This window comes from Myotis daubentonii, chromosome 1, assembly GCF_963259705.1.
Source record: "Myotis daubentonii chromosome 1, mMyoDau2.1, whole genome shotgun sequence".
NCBI lineage: Eukaryota > Metazoa > Chordata > Mammalia > Chiroptera > Vespertilionidae > Myotis > Myotis daubentonii.
Genome location: NC_081840.1, coordinates 2842494 through 2864965, shown reverse-complemented (window position 1 = coordinate 2864965; position 22472 = coordinate 2842494). Strand labels below are relative to the sequence as shown.

Genomic DNA, 22472 nt, shown 5'->3' with positions numbered 1-22472 from the left:
GCATATGATTACTTAACCATAGTTCAAGGATCAAAAAACAAAATCACATGACTACGCTATACGGCTATGATTCAGGTTCTGTCAATGACCCACCTTTCTCCTTCCAAACCCTGTTGTCAGTCACAGAGCCCGTTATTACAGAGGAGAACCGGAGAGGACTGGCCCCTCCCTCCTCCCATGTCCTTTCTGTGGCGGCTCTGGGGAAGTGGACGCCTAGGTAGGATTCACAACCTTGACCAGGAAGAGGCTGCTCCACGTGAAGTGGTCGAAGATCATGATGATGAAGGGCCGGTTGAAGTGAATGGTGAGAGGCTTGGACGCCTCGTTTCCGGTGACTCCGGTGGGGGCAGCTTCCTCCACCCCCTTCTCATCGAGTTGCAGCGTGGCCTTGTGGATCACCTGTGGGGATGGACCATGCCGGGCTCTCAGCCTGGGGCTCTCGGCCTATTCATGAGTGGGCTCCACGCTGCTGATTATTATTTGTGCGTTTTTTTGAGGGGGGGAGGAAGGCTCTAGAGACACTTACCTTTGACACCTTCAGCTGGGCTTTCTGAGTGATGCCTGAGAAATTTTCTTGGTTGGTGAGCAGGTCTGCAATGCCCATGTCCTCCAGGAGGTCCCCAAGGTCATGGGCTCCCGAGATGGAGACCTTCGGGATACGCAGGTCCACCTGGCTGCTCGGGGGTAAGCAGACGGGGTTGGATGTTCCCAGGGCGGGGCCTGGCCAGCTAGACTTCCTGTGATCCCTCCGGACCCTGCCTCTCAGCTGCATAGGTTCTTTGGGGGAAGGGGCAGGGACAGGGATGGGGTCCTGGCCACAGCTGTGCCGCTAAGGCACAGAGCCCTCTCTGTGCCCTGGCCCTTCTGCTCTGAGGTTGGTTCTGTAAGAATTCCGAGATTTGGCCAGCAGTTCTCATTGGATAAAGCCAGTGGGGTTTCTAGAAAGTTAGGTGGAATCATGTTGGGCATGGGATGCTGAACATTTTCACCTACTAAGGTATTAGTTTCTTTTAAATATTTCTTCCTTGTCCTGTTCTCCAGAGAGTGAGAAGGTGCCTGAAACCCTGAGTCTGAGGGGCATCAGCGAAACGACATGGGCTCCGGGCTCCACCGCAGGCGGGGAGGCAGCACCTCTGTGCACTGAGCCAACAGCCCTGGGAGTCCCGGAGGCTGCCAGCAGCCCTGAGCACTGGCATCGCGGTGAGCGGGATGTGGAAGCTCTCCTCCGGACTAGGAAATAGCAGCAGAAAGTGAGGGGGCTGGACCAATGCCAGGCTGGCCGACCTTCTTTACCTCCTGGACCTCGACCAGTCCGCACGCGCTCACGCTGCCGTCAGTGTCCAGACTGAGACTGAGAGTCCGGAGAGGCTGAGGGTTCCCCCAGTGACACCAGGGAAGCACCAGGACCAGCCACCTCCAGGCCCCATCTCCTCGCCACTGGAGAGCTGCCCGTGTGACACAGTGCCGCTGGGGTAAGTGAGACTCAATACACAGTTCAAAGCCAAACCAATCTGCTTTGACAGCGGGACAAGGGGACAGGGAGGAAAGAGTGTGCGAGTTCTGAGTGGGGTGGAGGCTTCCGCGGGAGGTGGGTTCAAGCTGGACCTGAAGGTGGGGGCTCGGTGCACTGGGGAGACTGGGGAGCGTTGAGGTGATGCTGGGAGGGTAGGTGGGGAAAGGTCACAAAAGCCCGGGTGTGAGGAACCGGAGGGTCTGTCTTCTGGGACTGGGCAGGCTCCGTGTGGATGGAGTAGAGAATTGTCCATGCCCAGTCACATATGAGGGCTAAAGGTGCAAAACTTCACCTTGGATCTTTATTTTCATAAGGGTTTAGAAGAAAGTGGCATGTGTTATTGATTAATGGTAATTTAAAGTAGTTTAGTGAAGAGATTACTTTTGGTGTAAAGAGAAAGATTATCGATCTCATTTGCAACACATTAGGGTCCAGAATTCGTTAGAATCCGGGTGTGTCATTAGCATCTAGTGGCATTGTATCTGAATGGAGGTGGGGATGGGACAGTTGAAATGGTGAAGAGCTGGCAAATGGGTCCCTGTCTACCATCGCCCAAACACAGGCTCACGTGAACATACCCCACCTCCACATACTACCCCCCCCCCCAACCTCACACACTCAGGGCAGGTATGTTTGGTTTCAGGACTCTATAAGAATGCCTTCTGTGTCCCCCATGTAGCCATAGGGGGTCTTTCTGAATCCCAGACCTGAGTAGACCCCGAGTCCCTTCAGGAGTGAGGTCAAACTCCCAGGCACCTCCATGTCCATTCCTGGAACTGGATAACCTTTCCAGGAGCCCCAGCAGCGGACAGTGGAGGGGATCATTCAAAGTAAACGCAACTCAAGAGCATAAAGCCCCAAACCTACATCTATACTAATAAAAACATAATATGTTAATTAGACCGGATGGCCTTCCGGACATCCTTCCGGAAGACCTTCCATGGTGGCGGGGGCCGAGTCCCTTGCACAAATTTCGTGCATCGGGCTTCTAGTATGTAAAAAAGTAGAAGAGCTTCTTTCTAGATTCTGTACCTCCAGAGTCTTGGGTTGCTAAGTTCATCTGAGTTGAATTGTTCTTATTCTTTGCTGCTGCTGCCCAGCTTGGCTGGGGCCCTGGGCACAGCCTCCTTGACTTGGTGCCATTTCCTCTCCTACTCATGCTCTAGGGGCCACTTCCTGCTGGTTGAACTTTTACCTAGGCTTAATACACAGTTCAAAGCCAAAGCAGTCTGCTCTGCATCTCCTTCCCCAGGGCCCTGGGTCCAGTCAGGGACCTCCCCCTCCCTCTCCCACCCCCCGGCATCGCACAGATCACCTTCCCTCTCTCCCTTGGGCAGAGCTTCCATCACTGTCCACTGTAAACCCCACCAGAATCTGTTTTCTGCTTTGGAGTGCATGTCTTTGAGGTTTGCACTGTGTCTTACTCACCGTTCTATCCCTTCTGCTTAGCCTAGTGCGTGGTACACAGTAGTGCTTCCATTTATGACTGTTAGGTGAATAAGTGAGTGACTGAGGGAATGAAAGGAATGATACCTGCTCCATGAACCTTCCTGAGCTACTCCAGATACAAGTGCTGCTCCCTTCCCTGCATGCCCTCTGCCCTTGGAGTCTGCACCACCCCACCCCACTACAGGTCCCTTGTTGGTTGGTGTTTGCTTGTGTACAGACAGAACTCAGATTTCCTAAGAGTGAGGATCATGTTCAAAAACATCTGCCTCCTCCAAGGTGAGGATTGGGGCTGGGCACATGCTTGACCATAACTGTGATTGTCCTCTAGCTCAGAAGTGTCTGGGGGAAAATTAATTCATTTGTCAGTTCCTTCCTTCATTCATTGCTCACATGCTCAGCCAGCCTCCCTGAATATGCACTCTGAGCCCACCCTTTCTTGGGCCTGAGATTCATTGGCTGGTTCTCCTGACCACCATCCCATCAGCATGGACACTCCTCACTCTCCTTCTCCTTATTCAATTATTACCTACTGTATGTCCTGATTTTTACTATTGACTGACTGATTGAAGAAGAGTTAGGTCCCTGAGTGACTTAAGAATCATTCATGGGCTTTGTGTTGCTTCCGTGGTGGATACTGTGGCCATTTTCATTACATGTCTAACCGTAGTCTCTCAGGCATCTCTAGCTTTACTTGTTTTCAGGGAAGCAAGGTTATAAAATGGGTAAGTGGGAGGCTGGTGCACTCAGTTTAAAAAAATGATGCAAACATATGATAACACAGAGGGTGGCTGTTAACCTCCCAGGCACCTCCCTTTGCGGAATGCCCCAAAGTATCTCAGTGTCAATGGACAGATGTATGAAGGTGACCTGAGGTCAGAGAACCTCATGGCCTCTGGGAACCCAGCAGACAGGAAAACAGTGAGCCCTGGAGGGTGCGTCCGGGGCACTAGGGGCACCCAGGTGCACCCCTTTTCCACCCACCCCACTTTCTGGGGACAGATCCCCTTCAGAAGTTCACACAGCCAGCTGGAGGGCTTACCCGCTGGTCAGGGAATCGGACCACCTCTGCATGGTATCCCGGCTCAGTGCCTTGATGACCACGTCGATCTGCCCCTTGTCTGGAAGGATGAGGAAGACGGTGCCGTTGCCCAGGTAGTCCAGCTGCACCAGCTGGCAGGGGAGCACTGGGTCATTGAGGTACTTGATCTTGTTCGACTGGAACATCATGGGTACCTTTACCAGGGTCGTCTCATTCACATAGAAGTTCTCCTCTTTGGTGCTTGCCAGGTCGAAGGGGTGTGCCCATGTGCCTGGGAAAAAGAGGGAGAGGGAGGGCAGGAGATAGGCCTGTAAGAGCAGGAGCGTGGTGGCAGCTGAGCGCCAGGGGTAACCATTACGCAAGTTACACAGCAGCTTCCCTCACCCTGGAAGGTCCCCGCCAGTCCCCTAGAGTTTCCTGATAAATGGGAAATCCCCAGAGGTTTAAGGCCTGTTCCATCTTCCACTCTTGAATGGATTGAGGCTTAGCTCCGTTTCTGAGATTGGCCCCTAAAAATGGAAGAGAGGTGTGAACAAGACCTCCAGAAGGAACATGCCTTACTAACACCTTGACTGTAACCCAGTATGACTCATTTTGGACTTCTGACCTTCAGAATTGTAATATAATAAATTGCATTGTTTTAAGCCATATTTGCAGTAATTTGTTGCAGCAGCAATAGGAAACTCATACAGGCTTCTACAGGGACAGTCATACTCCAGCATATGAAAGGAATTTAGTATGGTCAGACATTGTGTGTGTGTGTGTGTGTGTGTGTGTGTGTGTGTGTGTAGGGAAAATGTTGACATGAGGCTGGAGTGGCAGAGAAGCAGATGGTGCTAGGCCAGGGTTCCTCAACCTTGGGACTATAGCAGTGATGGCGAACCTTTTGAGCTCGGCGTGTCAGCATTTTGAAAAACCCTAACTTAACTCTGGTGCTGTGACACATATAGAAATTTTTTGGTATTTGCAACCATAGTAAAAAAAAGATTTATATTTTTGATATTTATTTTATATATTTAAATGCCATTTAACAAAGAAAAATCAACCAAAAAAATGAGTTCGCATGTCACCTCTGACACGCGTGTCATAGGTTCGCCATCACTGGACTATAGCCATTTGGGGCAGATATCATTGTGGGACTGTCTTGTGCATTAGGGTATTTAGCAGCACCCCTGGGCTCTTCCAATAGACACCCTTCCAATAGATGCCAGGAGCAATCCTACCCCACCCCTAGTTGTGACAACCACAAATATCTCCAGACATTGTCCAATTCCCTGAGGGCGGATGGGGGTTGAGAACTAAGGAGTTTAGATTTTATTCTCGCCCTGACTAGTTTGGCTCAGTGGATGGAGCATCGGCCTGCAGACTGAAGGGTCCCAGGTTTGATTCTGGTCAAGGGCACCAAATAAATAAATAAATAAATAAATAAATAAATAAATAAATAAATAAAATAAATAGATTTTATTCTCAAGGACAATATGTCCCCAAATTTTCTGATCATTAAAATGATTAGAGGAGGGTTAAAAAAACAAATTCTAGGACTTCCTTGTGGAGGTCTTGCTTTAGTAGGTCAGGTGTGGGATTTGGAATCTATAATGTTAACAAGTCTCCCTGGTGATTTTTATGAAAAGGGATTTTGGAAAAGCTGTTCCAAATGGGTGAGGAGGAACTGAAGTTTGGCTGGCTATGAGCACCTGGGAAATGTATACACGACAGCTCAGGTGCAATCCGAGAGCTCCGGAGGTCTGTCTGGTTCTAGGCTGCTGTTTCCAGTCCCTGTCCCAGGGCCTGATTCACAGCCAGATCTTAGCCAATGTTTATAGACTGAGGTAGCCAGACTGTTCATGGTTACATGTTTGGGCCTCAGACCAGCCTATGAAAGCTTGGGCAAGTCACTCAACTCTTCTGGTTGTCGTTTTGACCTTTTTGTAAGGTTATGTAATTCCATCTTCCTAGTAGGGTTATGGTGAAGATGGAGACTCACAGACATGCATGTGCTTTGTAAAACAAAAGGCCTTGCCCACGAGTGCACCTGGATATTGATAGCTGTTACTGGTCTTGGCAGTAGCAGGTGAGGTGCCATCAGAATGGGATGGGTGGGGTACCTTTGAAGAAGATGTAGTTGACCAGGATGAGCATGGCTGGGCTGTCCAGCTCGGAGAACAAGTCCACAATTTTCCCTTGTGTCTTGTTCTTGATGTGCTCGTTGATTTGCTTGTGGGCTCTGGCCCAGTCCCGAAGGTCTGTCACCACGGTGTCCAACTCATAGTAATGCTTGGTGTCGGCGGAAAAAGACTCTAGCAGCTCCAGGCTCTGGTTGAGGAACAAGGCATTGCCCATGGTGATTTCCAAGGTGGTGTCTGACTCCCTGAGGAGGCGATGGAGGTGCCGGAAACCCTGGTGGATCTTGGCCTCAGACGTGTCGGTGAGGTTGAAGCCCAGGCCCTGGAGAAGCTGGGCCCTCGTGTAGCCACGGGCCCCCAGGGACAGCATAGCCAAGGCCGTGGAGATGCTCACCGGGGAGATGAGGACATTCTTGCCGGGGCTTGAGGCCACTAGGTGCTTGTACAGGCCAAAGGCAAAGTCAACATTGTTTGGAGCCAGGTCCCGGTGCTGGCTCCTTACGCTCATGTCAGCATCAGAGTCCTTAGCCTGAGCAGTCCAGAGGCCGCTGGTAGACAGCCAGAGGACACAGGTGTACAGGGCGAGCAGCATTGTTCAGGATGCTGGGCCTGCAAAGTGAGAAATGCTCATTAGATGATGTGGGGACTCCCGGGCACTGGGGCTGGTGGGACAGTAGGCAGGAGACCCATTCAAGCCCCAGTTTGTTCTTCTACTTTGTGTGACTGGGGGCCAGCCAGGAGGACTCTGGGCCTCAGTTGTCTCAGCTGAAAGTATAAATTATACCTCCTATGATTTATCAAGTTCTTTGCCCATTTTCTGAATTGAGTTGGTTGTTTTTTTGTATTTTGTACTGAGTTTTAGGAGTTCTTTATGTATTCTGGATGTTAACCCTTCATTGGATATGTGACTTGTAAGTACTTTCTCCCATTCTGTGGGCGCCTTTTTGCTCTTTTGATAGTGTCCTTTAATTAATAAGCTGGTGGCCTTCTCCAGGGCTCCAGGCAGGGTGGGTCTTCACCCAGGTGACCCAGGGGGGGGCCTCATGACCTCGTCACTGGTGACAGCCAGCCCCGCTCCCAGCCTCAGATGTGGCCCTGGAAGTCTCAGCCACAGCCCGATGGCTGGCTCTCCCAGGGGTTTTCTCCCAGCATGCACCAGACTCACTGCTCTGCAGGGGCCAGGGCAGGGAAGGTTCTTGCAGCGCCCAGTGTCTGTGGAGCTGGCTCTGGCCTGGGCGCCGTCCCATTCTTGCCCCACATGGCTCCACTCTGTAGGTGCAGCCTCACCCTGCCTAGTCTGGCTCACTCCCTCAGGTCCCAGGTCACCTCCTCCAGGAAACCCTTCCCCTGTGCTTCTCTCTGTCACTGTCCTCATCACACTGCAATGAGATCTTTGCTGTAGCTCCAGCCGCTCTGAACCTGTCTTTGAGCCCCTCTTGGGCAAAGGCCCTCTGCAGTGTGTAGCCTCGAGTTAGGTGGGCTTGCTGCCCTCTCTTCCTGCTGTCTCTGGTGTTACTCCTCCCAGATGGGGATTAAGATGCTACAAGATGGTTGTGAATATAGTCACAGCTGTTAGTGTTTTCTTATGTGACCTCACTTAAGGGGTCATCCTGGGGCCATTGTACAGATAAGAAAACTGAGGCCCAGGGAGTTAGAGCTGAAATTCTAAGCCGTGTGTTCTGACTGCAGAGCCTGTGATCAGCCATTCTGCTTTTCTCTATAGATAACAGAATGATGAGTGAAAAAGCTCTGAAAATGCAGTGTCAGTGTTATTCACGATTCATTTCAAGTATGTCCTTGTTCCTCATTTCTGAAGTGGCCCACATAGTGGGCACCCACGGCATCCTTGGCTTTCACAAACGCCCCTGGGGGCCAGGCACAGCCTTGGGGCCTCCTCACGTGGTGTGAAAGCAGGTAGTGCTGTTTTATCTGCAGTATCCTTGCCCCAGGTCACCAAGCCAGGGGGTGTGTGCAACTCTGTAGAATGCACAGTATGTGCTATGCCAGACGGGCACCCTCTCCTCCTGACCCTGCGTCCCCCCAGGGCGCTGCCATGCCAGCTCTCAGACTGGTCTCTGAGCTCTTATGCTGTCTGGCTTAGGAGCATCAGTTGTGAGACAGATGGGAATAGGTCTTGGCTCAGTGTCAACCCCACAAAGCTGGAGGCTAGGGGAAACCAAACCTCCTATGGGCAGACACAGAATTCAGGACGCCCTCTCCTGGGCTGCCTCCTATCCCTGTTGGCTGTTCATGTCCTAATTTAAAAAATCAAATAAGCAAGTTGCAGTCCTATGTTCTGAGATCTGGCAGGAGCAAAGGATGGAGTGTCCTCAGCTATTACTCACCGTCTGCAGAGTCCAGGTTGCAGCTGCTGGCTGTGTCCTGCGTCCTGGGTCCTCAGGGGTGTACAGTATGCCAGAGGGACAGTTGCTGCTAAATCCTGTTTGCCAGCTTCCTGGCTGGTTAATGGTTAGAGGGCCAGTGGCCTTCATCACTGGTGGTCCCCTCCCCTCAGTCATTGACCAATAGGAGGCCTTTCCAGGAATTTTGAGTAACACAGCAACACCCTAGATTAACTTTAAGTTCACTTCTTTGATGTTTTATTTTTAAATATCAAAATGTGGCTGGTGTTGCGTCAGTGTTTGTGGTTGCCCAGTGGCAGCTGGCGTAGAAGCCACAGGTGCCCTTCATTGGCATGATGGCACTAACACCTGTCAAGAAAGACTTGCTGAGCTCAGGCTAGGGATGAGTCTGGCGTGGTCCTGCCTTCAAGGGGACCTCAGATAGAATAAAAGCAGCCAGTTTCTTCCTTGGACCATCCCAATCTCCACCAAGACCCTATGAGTGGATACTATTATCACTTTTTTTTTAGATGAGAAAATGGAGGCACTTGGAGATTATGTGAGCTGTCCTTGAGATTCAAATTCAGGACTCTAAAAATCTAGCACCTTCCCTCTTCCCCACCTTTTAATTCATCAGTTATTTTTTGATTATAGTGACAGAGACCAAACTCAAACTTCGTCAAAGAAAAGAAAAGACTATTGAGTCTTTTGAATGAGAGTTCTAAAAGGTGGAGAGGGCTTCAGGCCTGGTTGGATCCAGGAGTCCCAAGGTGTCATCAGATCTGTCTCTCTCACTTAAAAAAAAATATTTTTATTGATTTCAGAGAGGAAGGGAGAGGGAGAGAGAAAGATCAATGATGAGAGAGAATTATTGATCGGCTGCCTCCTGCACACCCCACACTGGGGATCAAGCCTGCAACAGGGGCCTGTGCCCTGACCTGGAATCAAATGAACCAGCAACCTTTTGGTGCACAGGATGATGCCCAACCAACTGAGCCACCTGGCCAGGGCTCTCTGTCTCTCTTTTGAAATTCTTCCTTATCTGTGCTTTCCTGCTTTAGTTTCTTTATGGTGGGGGCCAAGGTGGCCACTGTAGCTCCCGGTTACTGGGTTCTAACTACTTATTTGGTACCAGAAGGAAAGAGACTCACTTTTCCTCATTGTTCATATCAGTCCACAAAAAGGACTTTGAGCATTATTTGCCCCCCCTAGACTGATCCCAGTGTGCAAAGTAGGGCATTGGGAAAGTCCAGGCTGGGTCCAGGGCCCTCTCCTAGGCTGACAGCGTCATTTACTGTTCCCTCCGGGGCTCAGGGGAGCTGTTTCCATGAGGAAACAAGAAAGTTGGCCTGTAGCTGGCGCTAGAGCTCTGACGGGGTTCAGTGTTATTAACACTTACTGGTCTTTCCGAGTTTTTTACTCCTTAAGCCATTTTTGGAATTTATATCTAGGAATTTATTATTTTTAAATCTCATGTCAACAATTATTTTTAAAAATTTTTGTTTCTGTATTTTATTTGCATATTTCCTCTTTTTTTTTCCTTGATGAATCTATTTAGGAAGCTTTGTCTAGCTAATTAATCTTTTCAAAGGACCAGCTTTTAGTTTTGTTAATGCTTATTGTTGTTGTTGTTTTTTAATCTGCATTGATTTCTGTGTTTATTGTTTTACTCTAAAATTCTCTGGGTTTCCTTCTGTTGTCCTCCCCCGCCCCCCCCCCCCGCCGACCCCCATATTTTCTTGAGGTAACTGCTCTGCTTTCTTTTTAACATTTCAGTCTTTATATGAGTGTATTCAAGTTAAAAGTTTTTGCTCAGCTTGAGTGGCTTAGTTGGTTGAGCATCATCCTGTGCATGGAAAGGTTGCCTGTTTGATTCCCGGTCAGGGCACACTTATGGTAGGCAACCAATTGATGTCTCTCTCTCTCTCTCTCTCTCTCTCTCTCTCTCTCTCTCTTCCTCTCTCCCTCCCTCTCTAAGCATGTTTTCAGGTGAGGATTGATTAAAAAAAAATAAAAGTTTTAACCTAAATAATGAGTTAGCTGTGTCCTACAATTTTTTAATGCTATTCCCATTGTAATTTTTTCAAAGCATTTCTGAATTGCCTTTATTGTTTTAATTCTACCCAAGGGTAATTTAGTGATATGTCATTTAGTTTATTTAGAATTTTAGGTTACTTTTTGTTACTTTTATTTCATTTTGGCCAAAGAATAACATCTATGTGATATTGAACATTTTGGACTTGTTGCTTTATTTTCAATCATATGTGGTCTATTTTTGTAAATGCCTTATTTTTTTAAAAATAGGTACTATCTTTTGATATGTGTGTATGTGTATACATGTATGTATATGTATAATAGCTTGAGCTTATTATTTTATTTAACTCTTTAAATCTATGTTGACTGTATTTACTTGGGCTATTCAGTTGCTTACTAGTGAACATTAAAATCTTCAATCACAGTTGTTCATTCATTTATCTCTGTAAGTTGTTGATTGACATACTTTGAGACAAGGAAAGTATATGTACTTTTGATAATTATATCCTGTTGCTCTATTGTTTATTTTTCTCTTTCTTTCATTGACACATTTTGGTCGTAAATTATACTTAACCCAATAAGATTGCTTTCTTAACTTGATTTTGGTTCACTCTTGCCTGATATAGCCCATTCTTTTATTTCCAAACTGCCTGTGCCTTCTTGTTTTAAGAGTATCTTATGTATACAACATTTTGGTGGGTTTATTTTTATTATCCAAGAAAAGAGGGTCTGTCCTTTTATTGATAAATTTACTCTAGTTACATTTATTTTAATTATTGTTGTATTAGGATTGTCGTACTACCTTATTCCATATTTTCCTTTCTGTATCTTCTTTTCCCTTTTGTGCCTTTTACTTCTTTGCGTTGAAAAGTCTGAATTTTCTCCAATTGTTTTTAAAGTACCTTTATCCTCCTTTTGATATTATGGTGGTTGCCTTTTACTACAAACAGTAAAAACCTGCAGTTGAGTTCATAGACATCCTAGAACCGAGACAAATCATTCCTACTGTGTCGTATCTAAATTCCTATTCACAGAGCCCAAGAGTATAATTAATGGTTATTTTAAGCTACTACATTTTTGGATATTAAGAGACAGGGCTTTCTGGGTAAAAAAATAATATAGTTTCTCCTCCTTAGCCAAGGATATTATCTTTTGAGAAGTGCCTGTTTATGTAAGATAACCTGTCAAGTTATCTTTTTCCTATGGGTTGGGTGAAATTATATATATATATATATATATATATATATATATATATATATATATATATATATATATTTCTAAGTTCGTGACTTGGCTTTTCCTTTCTTTATGGAATCTTTGGGTAAATATAGTTCATGATTTCAGTGGAGTCCAATTCTTTCATTTACCCTTCTACAGTTAGTGCTGCTTATGTTTATTTTAAGATACTCACCTACTCCCAGGTTGTGAAACATGCTTTCTTATTTTTTAGAAGCTTTTATTGCTTTAGTTTTCACATTTAGATCTGCAAACCATCTGGATTTGATTTTTGTGTAGGGTGTGAAGTAGGGGCCAAATTTCTCCTTTTTCATATGTATGTTGACATCCTTTAGTGATAACAGGGATTGTGTTCTTTCAAAATGGCAGCGTCATAAAAGACAAAATGTGTTCCCTCTTGCAGGAGACTAAAGAGGTATGATTTAAGAGGAGGAGGTGGTGATTCTTGGGTGTCTGTGACAAGAAGCTCCTCTCAGGATTTGGGGTGACCCCTGAAAGACCAGTGAGTCATCCTTGAATGCGTATTCAATGCAGTGTGTAGATCCTGGACTGGAAGACACATGTGCTATGATGATCTTTATTGGGAAAAGTGACAAAATTGGAATATGGATGGCATGTTAGATAAAAGTATTGTAACAGTGCTAAATTTCCTGAAGTTGGTCACTACTGAAAACTAATATTTCAAATTCAGAGGAAATATACACATATTTAAGGGTAAAGAAAAATTTATTCTCAAATATTTCTTTAAAATATACATACACTTAACATACACACATAGCATATACACATATACATATATAAACACATGGGATTGCTGTAAAGAGCAAATGGTATGTGATCCTAACATAGCAGCAGGCACATAGTAAGAGCTCAGTCAAGAGAACCACTGCTAGAATTGTTATTTTATCTCTTCAGTGACTGGTGCCCATCAAGTACTGGATTCTACTTAGATAATGCCTGAAAAAAATACCTTTTCTATATCGCTGTATATCTATATATGTCTATATATATCTCTGTATATAAAAGGCTAAGTGTCCGTCTGACCAGTAGCTACGATGTGCACTGGCCATCTATATATATATAAAAGCCTAAGCTACTGTTACAACCAGATGACTGGACGACAGCTGTGATGTGCACTGACCAACAGGGGGCAGACACTCAATGCAGGAGCTGCCCCCTGGTGGTTGGTGTGCTCCCACAGCCAACTCCTGTGGCCAGCCAACCTCCTGTGGATGGTCCCTCCCCCTGGCCCAGCTGCCCTGATCAGTCCCAATAGGGACTGGTGAGATGGCCTTGATTGTCCCCAATCGCTGGCCAGGCTGAGGGACCCCACCCATGCACAAATTCACGTACCAGGCCTCTAGTTTAAAAATAGCACCACGGAACTGGTGCTGACAAACCAACACTCGGCTCCCCCAAGTGGAACACAGGTCCTGCCACCATCCTGGAGTGACACCCCACCAAGTTGCAGCCAACACTGCCAAGACCCCATAGTGCAAAATGCGGCCCACAGCCCAGCCCAACCCAGAAATGGTCTCTGTGGGTGCCAGGTAATGACGTCACATAGCAACACCCGGCTTCCTCTCCCTAGCGACTAGCCTCCTTGGAGTTTCTTCAGCCCAGGAACACGACTTGCTATATAGCCAGGTGCAAACATTTCACACTCTAACCAAATGTTTGTGAAGTGTTTTCACATGCCTCATCTCATTTGAACCTTACAGAAGTCCTGGCGTAGGTAGATAGGAGACTCGGTGGAATCCTATTTTCTTTTTCTTTCTTTCTTTCTTTTTTTTTTTTACCTTTCTTTTTTTTTTTTATTATTAGTTAAGGTATTACAAATGTGTCCTCATCCCCCCCATTAACCCCCAACCTCCCCCCACACACACAAACTCACTATTTTCTTTTCATTAGCCAGAAAACGGAGATTTAGAAAGCTTAGAACAGTGGTTCTCAACCTTGGCTGCACATTAGAATCCCCTGGGAATCTTTTTAAAATCATGATTTCTGGGCCACATCATCCGGAAATTCTGTTTCTTTGTTCCTAATGTTGTGGCCTCACCCCCATAACAAAGAAACAGAATTTCCAGAGGATGAGGCCCAGAAATCAGGATTTTAAAAAGATTCCCCAGCCAAGGTTGAGAACCATTGGCTTAGAAACTTGACCCGACTGAAAAGAAGTAAGAAGTGGTGGATCTTGAAAATGACCAGGTTTTCTCACTGTGCAGAACATAGTCAAACACTGCTGCAGGTAAATATTTTACCCTTTGTTTTCCCTGCATGATTTACAGTAATAATCTGCTTCATGTTGATATTTACTATTGTGTTGCTGACAATTACCTGAAAGAGAAGTTGGGGTGTTTCACTGGGCTGGAAAAAGTTTAGCTAAATCAGAAACCAGGTCTAATTAAGCAAGTTTATATATATATATACACACACACATATATATATATATATATATATACACACACACACACACACACACACACACACACATATATATATATATATATATATATATATATATACATACATATATATATAAAGGCTAAGTTGACTCACGCATGTGTGATACATATAAAACTGTTGCTGGTGCCAATTGCATGCATGTGTTTCAATCTGTCATTGTCTATCATGAATTTGGTTGACACTTCTATTATAGAGAAAGGGTGAATAGCAATATTAAAATATTTCTTCTAATTAATTTCCTTTCAATGTGCATGAATCCGTGCACCAGGACACTAGTATGTATATTTCAGAGACAACAGAGAGGGAGAGATGGAAACATCAATGATGAGAGAAAGTCATGGATTAGCTGCCACCTGCATGCTCCCTACTGGGGACTGAGCCTGCAATCCTGGTATGTGCCCTGACTGGAAATCAAACCATGACCTCCTGGTTCATAGGTCAATGCTCAACCACTGGGCCACACCAGCCAGGCCAAAAATATCTTTTCTTTAATCATCAACCTCTTAGCCGCTTAAGATAGAAAAGTAATTTTTTAAAAAGAAAATACCATTTTTCAAAAGCACTTTTTAAAAGATAATTTTAAAAAATTAATATTTAGAGAGAGAGGAAAGCAGAGGGAGAGGGAGAGAGAGAGAAACATGATCCGTTGCCTCCCCTATGTGCCTTGACCACACCCTGTACCAGGATCAAACCACAACCTAGATATGTGCCCTGATGAGGACTTGAACCCATGACCCTTTGGTGCATGAAAGAATACTCAGCCAACTGAGCCACGCGGGTCAGGGCTCAGAAGCCCTTTTGGGTCAGATGTTCATTCTTTTATTGTGTGTTTCCTGAACCACTGGTCTGTGTCCGCCAGAACCTAGCAACCTTCAGGTGAGTGGGACCTGCTCCCTGCTTAGTAGGAGGCCAGTTCAGTTGTCCCCTCTGGAACAGTCACTGCTGCATCTGGGCCTCATTTGAGAATGTCTTACAGTCTTTCAGGGTTCACCCCAAATCCTGGAGGGCTTCTGGCCCCAGCTCTCTAAGTCTTAACCACCTCGTCTGAAATCTATTACAGAGGTCTTGTTCTGGGTTCCTCTATTCCAACTCTGCCACTCACAGAAGCTGGGCCTGGGAGTGTGGCTCAGGGTCCCCTAACCTCCTCAGCTTGTGTGGCTAAGGCAGCACCCTCTGAAATCTGGGCCCTGGGAAGACAGGGTGCGGGTCTTGTCTAGCATGGGACAGGTCACGTCAAGCCAGAACCTGCCGTGATCAGAGTTGCCAAGGGACGAGTCTTGGCTGGCCTTTGCTGACCTTTGGCCAGGTGTTTAACTGAGGAATCATGCTCTGTGTTGGCCAAGAAGGATGCCAACCAGTACTCATGGCCAGCATAGGGGTGGGTGGCATGGGTAGGTTTGGGCTAAATCTCGGGCTGCAGAGGCTGGACCTGAGGTGGCCGTCGGTGGTCCTGCAGCCTGCCTTTTGGCTGTCGGGGGTCAGGAGAAACACCTGGGTCCCTTCCCTGTGACTGTGCAGGCCAGCATTGCTGGGACCACTGGTTCTACCTAAAACTCAGCCTCTGGCCGTTCCTACATTCCTAGATGGAGCAGGTCTGTGCTGCCTCTGGGCTGTCCTCCTCCTGGACAGATAGTAACACAGCCCAGCGGGACCATCAGTTTGTTCCACTTGGGCTGGCTCGCACCATTTATCTTCCTCTCACTTCCCACTTGCCAGTTCCTGCTGCTCTGGTTCACAGTGCTGAGCCCTGGGGCTGCCCCCAGAGAGGCCAGTGGCTGGTGTTTCCCGACCCCTCGCCGGGTGCCAGCTCTGGCGTTTTGAGTGTATTAACCTAATTGATCCTCACAAGAGCCATATGCTAGAGGTATTATTAGCATCTAGGATAGTGTAGCCGTCAAGAGCACGGACTCCGGATTCGAATCCAGACCTTAGCTGAGCCATATTGAGCAGCGTTAGGCAAACTCCCTGTGCCTCAGCTGAGAAATGGAGGGCCTAGTTCTGGGAATCTCTAGGTTGTGTGAAGATTAGGTGAGGAAATATGTGGAGAGAGCAGAGAGCAGAGCCTAGTACAGTGATGGCGAGCCTATGACACGCATGTCAGAGGTGACACGCGAACTCATTTTTTTGGTTGATTTTTCTTTGTTAAATGGCATTTAAATATATAAAATAAATCTCAAAAATATAAATCTTTGTTTTACTATGGTTGCAAATATCAAAAAATTTCTATATGTGATATGGCAGCAGAGTTAAATTAGGGTTTTTCAAAATGCTGACACGCCGAGCTCAAAAGGTTCGCCATCATTGGCCTAGTAGGTGCTGAAAATGCTAATGACTGTTGCTTTTCCCACCTGGCAGACTGGGAACTTGTGGCACAGAACAGCTAGATGACCATATAAGTCACATTGCTGAGTAGAGGAATGAGAATTTGAGCCTAGATACCTAAGTTAAAGCCCTTACACAGAGCTTGCCTGCCTCCATCTTCATTCATTCCTTCCCTGCCTTGTCCTGTGTCAGAGAAGAGGTAATGGGCTTGATCCTGAGGAATCCCCCAGGGCTGATTCTGGGGCCCAGAGGGTCCATGGCGGTGTTGGGTCCAGGTATAGAGGGGTGATATGATTGCACCCTTTGGTCCCGGTGTGGCCTATGAATTCACAAGTTGTCAGCCTGAAAAAGCCCCCAAAACATCCATCCATCCATTGTAAGATAGCAGACATAAGAGCATGTCTGCATCCTGGTAGAAAAGCCTAGAAGGTAGGGAAGATTTGTGATGGATGAGACAGGGCAGGATTGCCTGTGTGAGGTCCTTGAGTGGGTAAGATAAAACACAACCAATGCCTAGGTGGAGGGGTGACCTCAGGGAAGGTGGGACGTGAGCCCAGCGGCAGGCCGTGGGCAGATGAAAAAGGAAATAAGGTGACCAGCTGAGAGTGATTGGGGCAGGAGGTGCTGGAGGTGTGATGGGAAGTGAAGATATGAAGTATTTACTTAAGACAGTGGGAGCATGAAAGGGCCCAAGTACAGAGCAACTGCTCCCCAGAACTAAGGACTCTCTTGGGCAGGTGAGAGCCCCTGGCTTTGCTACCCGCTGGGTGTCTCACCAGACACCCTCCTGGGTTTTCCTCTAACCCTTCCCACAACTTTCTACATGGTCTCTTCACAAAAGCACCATCCTTTGAACCGTTGAGAGGACTCATAGTCACACTCTCTGTAATCCTCACAACCAAACCAGGGAGGTAATGTGGCTTACCCAAGGTCAGCTGTCCTGGCTGAGGAGTAAAGAGGGTAGCCAACATCAACAGCTGACTCTGGTGGCCAGAGATGCAGAAACACGTGGGAAGATCAGGGCTCCTCCTCAGGCAAATGTTCTAGCCCTCATCCCACTGCACCCACATCTTTTGGGTACATGGTGTGCAGTGCTTACTAGTGCATGGGGATCTAGAGGAACAGGAACTGCTGAAGGGTCCTGGCCATAGAGCGTGGCCTCACTATACTGTCAGAAAGGCTGAGGAGGAAGGACAGATGCCACACTCTGTAGGAAAAGTGTTTTCCCACCCACCCATCCATCCACTTATCGCCCCCCCCATCCATCTATCCATCCATCTACCAATCCTCCCGTCCACCTCTCCACCCACCCACCCATCCACTTATCCCCCCCCCATCCATCTATCTATCCATCTACCAATCCTCCCATCCACCTCTCCACCCACCCATCCATCCACTTATCCACCCCCCCATCCATCTATCTATCCATCTACCAATCCTTCCGTCCACCTCTCCACCCACCTATCCATCCACTCATCCATCATTACATCCATCCAATCCATGCAACCACAACCTATCCACCCACCCACCAGTCCTCCCATCTCTCTCTCTCTATATCTATCCATCCATCCATCCATCCATCCATCCATCCATCCATCCATCCATGTAGCCACTACCTATCCACCCACCCACCAATCTTCCCATCTACCTCTCCATCCATTCATCTATCTATCCATCCATCCATTCATCTATCTTCTCATCCATCCTCCCACCTGTCTGTCCATTTGTCCATCCATTCAGCATCTATCCATCTATCCATGCATCTATCCTCCCTCCCATCTATCAATTTTTGAAGTACTTGCTATATACTTAACCCTGAGTATGCATTGAGGGAGGGTTTAGAGCAGTGGTCACCAACCTTTCGGACCTCAGAGACCACCAGTGGTCTGTGGACCACCCGCTGGTGACCGCTGATTTAGAGTAATCCTATGGCTGCCATTAGTGGCATGTCTCACCTGAGACTATGGGCGCCTATTTCTTCTGTATGAAACTCTGGACTGGGCAAACCTGAATTGACTGAAAGACCCTTGACTTGACAAGGTTATGCTGAGCAAATAGAAATCATCTAGAATTAGGAAAGGTTAAGCTTCGCCCCGAGACAGAGTAAGAGGCTTGAATGCTCAGTGGACGTGAGCTGGGTCCTGAAGGGTGGGCGGAATGTGGGCAGCCACTAGCGGGAAGAGGATGTGCAGGCCAAGCAGCCTCTGAGTAGTGCTCCAGGCGGGCTCTGCGTCCCTGGGCTCCCGCCGTGCTTCCAGCTCGTTCATTAGCGCTGTACCCGTTGGCATTCTCCCGGGCCTGAGCAGTATCGCACTTCTCTGTGCAAAAGCCCAAGGGCTGACAGATCAATATAGAAATAGTGCTAATAATGATCACAGAACATACAAGAATAGAAGCCAATTTTATTTATTTGCTGAATGTCTTCTGAGTAATAATATGTGCTATGTGCTAAAATGCCCCTGTGAGGAGGCGTTGGTCCTATTTTGCAGATAATTCCAGGAAAGATTGAGTAACTTGTTGAAAAACAAACAGTTTGTAGAGATTGAGGCAGGCTTGGCATGAAGAGCTGTGATACCCATATGTACATCCTACTATAACAGGTAACTTCTAGAGAATGGGCACATTCTCAGGTTGCCGCAGAGGTAAAAGGAGAGGTGGAAGGGTGGTTTGAAGGTTTAGTCTTGAGTATTAAAAAGAAAGCTATTTACACGGCACTGGTTTGGAGCCATTATCTATAAATACACACACACACACACACACACACACACACACACACACCTAGTTTTTTCTCAATTTGCCCTAGAGCAGTGGTTTTCAACCTTCCTAATGCTGCGACCCTTTAATACAGTTCCTCATGTTGTGGTGACCCCCAATTTCATTGTTACAAATTGAACAGAATTAAAGCATAGTGATTAATCACAAAAACAATATGTAATTATATATGTGTTTTCCGATGGTCTTAGGCGACCCCTGTGAAAGGGTCGCGACCCACAGGTTGAGAACCACTGCTCTGGAGTTTCTTTGAACATACTTTTTTAGGGATAAAATGGCCAGTGACCATTTTTTTTCTGACCCATCAATTGTAAATAATTGATAGGAATGCCTGGAAAACTGAGAAGGCATCTGAGACTCCCATCTCTCTGTGTGAGGGTACCTTACTTCTAACCATGACTCTCTTGGGCTGAGCAGTGGAAGCCAGCTTACTTAAAACACTGGAATTACCCCAATTCAGGACCTGGTGAGGATGTGGGACATCTGGTCTGAAAGAAGATGGGGAGAAGTAGGACAACGGCAGATGCAAGACCCCGGGCGGTGCAATCTCCCAAATAATAATGACAGTTTTGAAAGATGCAAAATGAAGTCTTATCTGGCCAAGAAAGGAACCAGGCTCAGAAAACAGGAACTGGAAGGCATTTTAGAGGCCATCTGGACAGCACAGCACACGGTGCCTGGATCTGTGCGGGTGGTTCCTGGAGGATCACCTTGAGGATTCTGAGGCCGTGTCTGCAGGATGATGAAAATAGGGCCATGGTGATGGGTGATGTCTGTCTGTGGGTGTGAGAGCAGGAGCTGCACTTGCCGCATGTTTCCTGCTTGTAGTCTAGACTGCACCCTCACGTTATAGATGAGAAAGCAGAGGTTCCGACAGGCCTCAGGGACTTACTTCCCAATGGTCACACAGCCCGAGGCCAAGTGAGAATGAGAATCTCTTACCTTACGAGCAAGTGTTCTTTCTATTCCACTGCGTATTTTCTCTGAACGACAAGAAATCATAGCCAGTTCTCACCGTGCCTAATGAGGATAAACTCTTGATATCAGCCAAGGATTGGTTTTTGACCTCCCAGTCCTGCTGGCCTTCACCTGTAGCTGTTTGTTTATTGAATAAACAAGCCTTTGAGCCTGTGTGTAAGTCCTCGTGAGGTTCTCTCAATCCTGTCTCTGGATCCTCTCCCCCTATTTCTTAAGCACCTACTATGGGCTTAGAGCATGGCTTGTAATACCTTATTTAATACTCCCAGCACCCTGTGGCGTTGTGAATGGGAAGGTTGAGTTTATGTGGCTCCCCCGAGGCAATACAGCTCAGGAGTGTTAGTGCCAAGAGAGAACCCAGTCTCCAACCACTGTCCGCCATGCCTGTTTGCTTGGGTTCCTGTGGGTTTTAAACCTTTCGTCGTGCCTTTATTTGTGGAATAGCACTGGGTGTCACAGTCAGTGGTGGCTAAGCTCTTGGCCTATATGGTCATTATTGGACGGTAGCTGGTCTCCATCCCAATGGGCAATGACTTCCCTCATCACTCACTTCTTCCCACGGCAAACATGAGCCCTGGCCGTTCCCAGCTCTCCAAGCCCTGCAGTAGGGCGTCCCTCTACTAAGCCCCGGCCCAAGCTCTCCTTACATTAGGGCCCACCCTGGGAGCTCGAGGAGGCGATCAGGTGCTGCTAGCCAGGGTGCCTCCCTCTACACAGACTAGGGCAAGGCACTGGTGTTCGTTTGCCAGGCATGCCGTAGCTAAGTGCCACACACACTGAGATGTTTCCCCCCAGTTCTGGAGGCTGTCCGCCTGAAATCCGGCTGCTGGCAAGGTCAGTCCCTCCTGAGCACTCTGAGGGGAGGATCTGCTCCAGCCCCTCTCCTTGCTCATCTTCGTGCTCACAGGGTGTCCTCACTGCCTCTTCATGCCATCTTCCCTTAATGCTCATGTCTCTGTGCCCAAATGTCCCTTCTTACTAGGACACCAGTCCCAGTGGGTTGAGGCCAGTCCTAAAGGCCTCATTTAAGTTGATTACCTCTATAAAGACTCTACCTCCTACTGTAAGGTGCTGAGGGTTAGAACTTTAACATATATATCTGGCAGGGGTGAGGCCCAGTTCAACCCAAAGCAGCATCTCTCTGGCCCGTGCATAACTTCATGAGGAATGGCACCCCCCCCCCCCCACGTTTTACTCTGACAGTTTAAAACAGTGCAAAGTAGCCTGGCTGGGGTGGCTCAATGGTTGAGCTTCGTCCTATGAACCTGGAGGCCATGGTTCGTTGTGGGTTCGATCCCCAGTGGGGCGCATGCAGGAGGCTGCTGATCAATGATTCTCTCTCATCATTGATGTTTCTATCTCTCTCTCTCTCCCTCTCCCTTCTCTGAAATCAATAAAAATATATATTTAAAATAATCAATGCAAAGTAGAAGGATTTTTTTAAAAAGTGAATGCCTTAAATGACCATATAGATTGTGCCAACATTTCATTATGCTCGTTTCCCCACATACCCTCTGGAGTAGTAGCATCTTTGTTCCAAATAAAAAGAGTACCTCCTTTACTAGATGGATGTTGGCATATACCAGGGTGCACCCGAGGGCAGGCTCAGCATGGGCTGGATTTCAGACCATGTGACCTCTACAAGGCATCCATGTGCAGCCACAGCCTGCACCACTGTCCCCATTGTCCCAAAAGACAGTGCTCTGAAGCGGCAGCAGGAAAAGAAAGTTTCTGCCAAGCTCTTGCCACCTTTTACAAAGCTGTTTATAATTCATAATTGTTTGCAGAGCTTACATGAAACTTACACGGTGCACAGTGTGTGGCCCAGGACTGGACATGGCTGGCACTTAGCATGAGATGATTGAATGAATGAATGAGTCACTCAGTACAAGAGGGTTGAATGAGACAATGGTTGGCTGACTGAGTCTAGTTCTTCATAAGCTCATTTCATGTGAGCAGTGACTAGGCATCAAAAAGGTAGACAGCAATCCAGGAAATGCCCACTGGGAAGAAATATCTTCTGAGCAGCAGCCCTGATGGCACAGCTATTGAAATGGCTCCAGGTGGCGATTCTGCAATCCCCTGGCTGACCATTCCCCGGCTCCTGCTCAGTCATCCTGTCCCATGGGAGAGACGTTCCCCCACATGTGGCCACAGGGAATGAAAGCTGCGTAGTTAGGAGGGATTAGGCAAGATCA

General features: G+C 47.3%; 1 protein-coding gene across 1 annotated transcript; it reads right to left on the bottom strand.

Annotated features, from left to right (window-relative positions):
• Positions 1-166: 166 nt before the first annotated feature.
• On the bottom strand, positions 167-8575 carry LOC132229189 (corticosteroid-binding globulin-like). Its single transcript, XM_059685948.1, has 5 exons — positions 8470-8575; positions 6107-6733; positions 4002-4272; positions 527-674; positions 167-399 (listed from the first exon to the last, which is right to left on the bottom strand). Exons 2-5 carry the CDS (start codon positions 6714-6716, stop codon positions 214-216), a joined length of 1215 nt encoding a protein of 404 aa, XP_059541931.1. The 5' UTR covers positions 6717-6733; positions 8470-8575; the 3' UTR covers positions 167-213.
• Positions 8576-22472: the final 13897 nt, after the last annotated feature.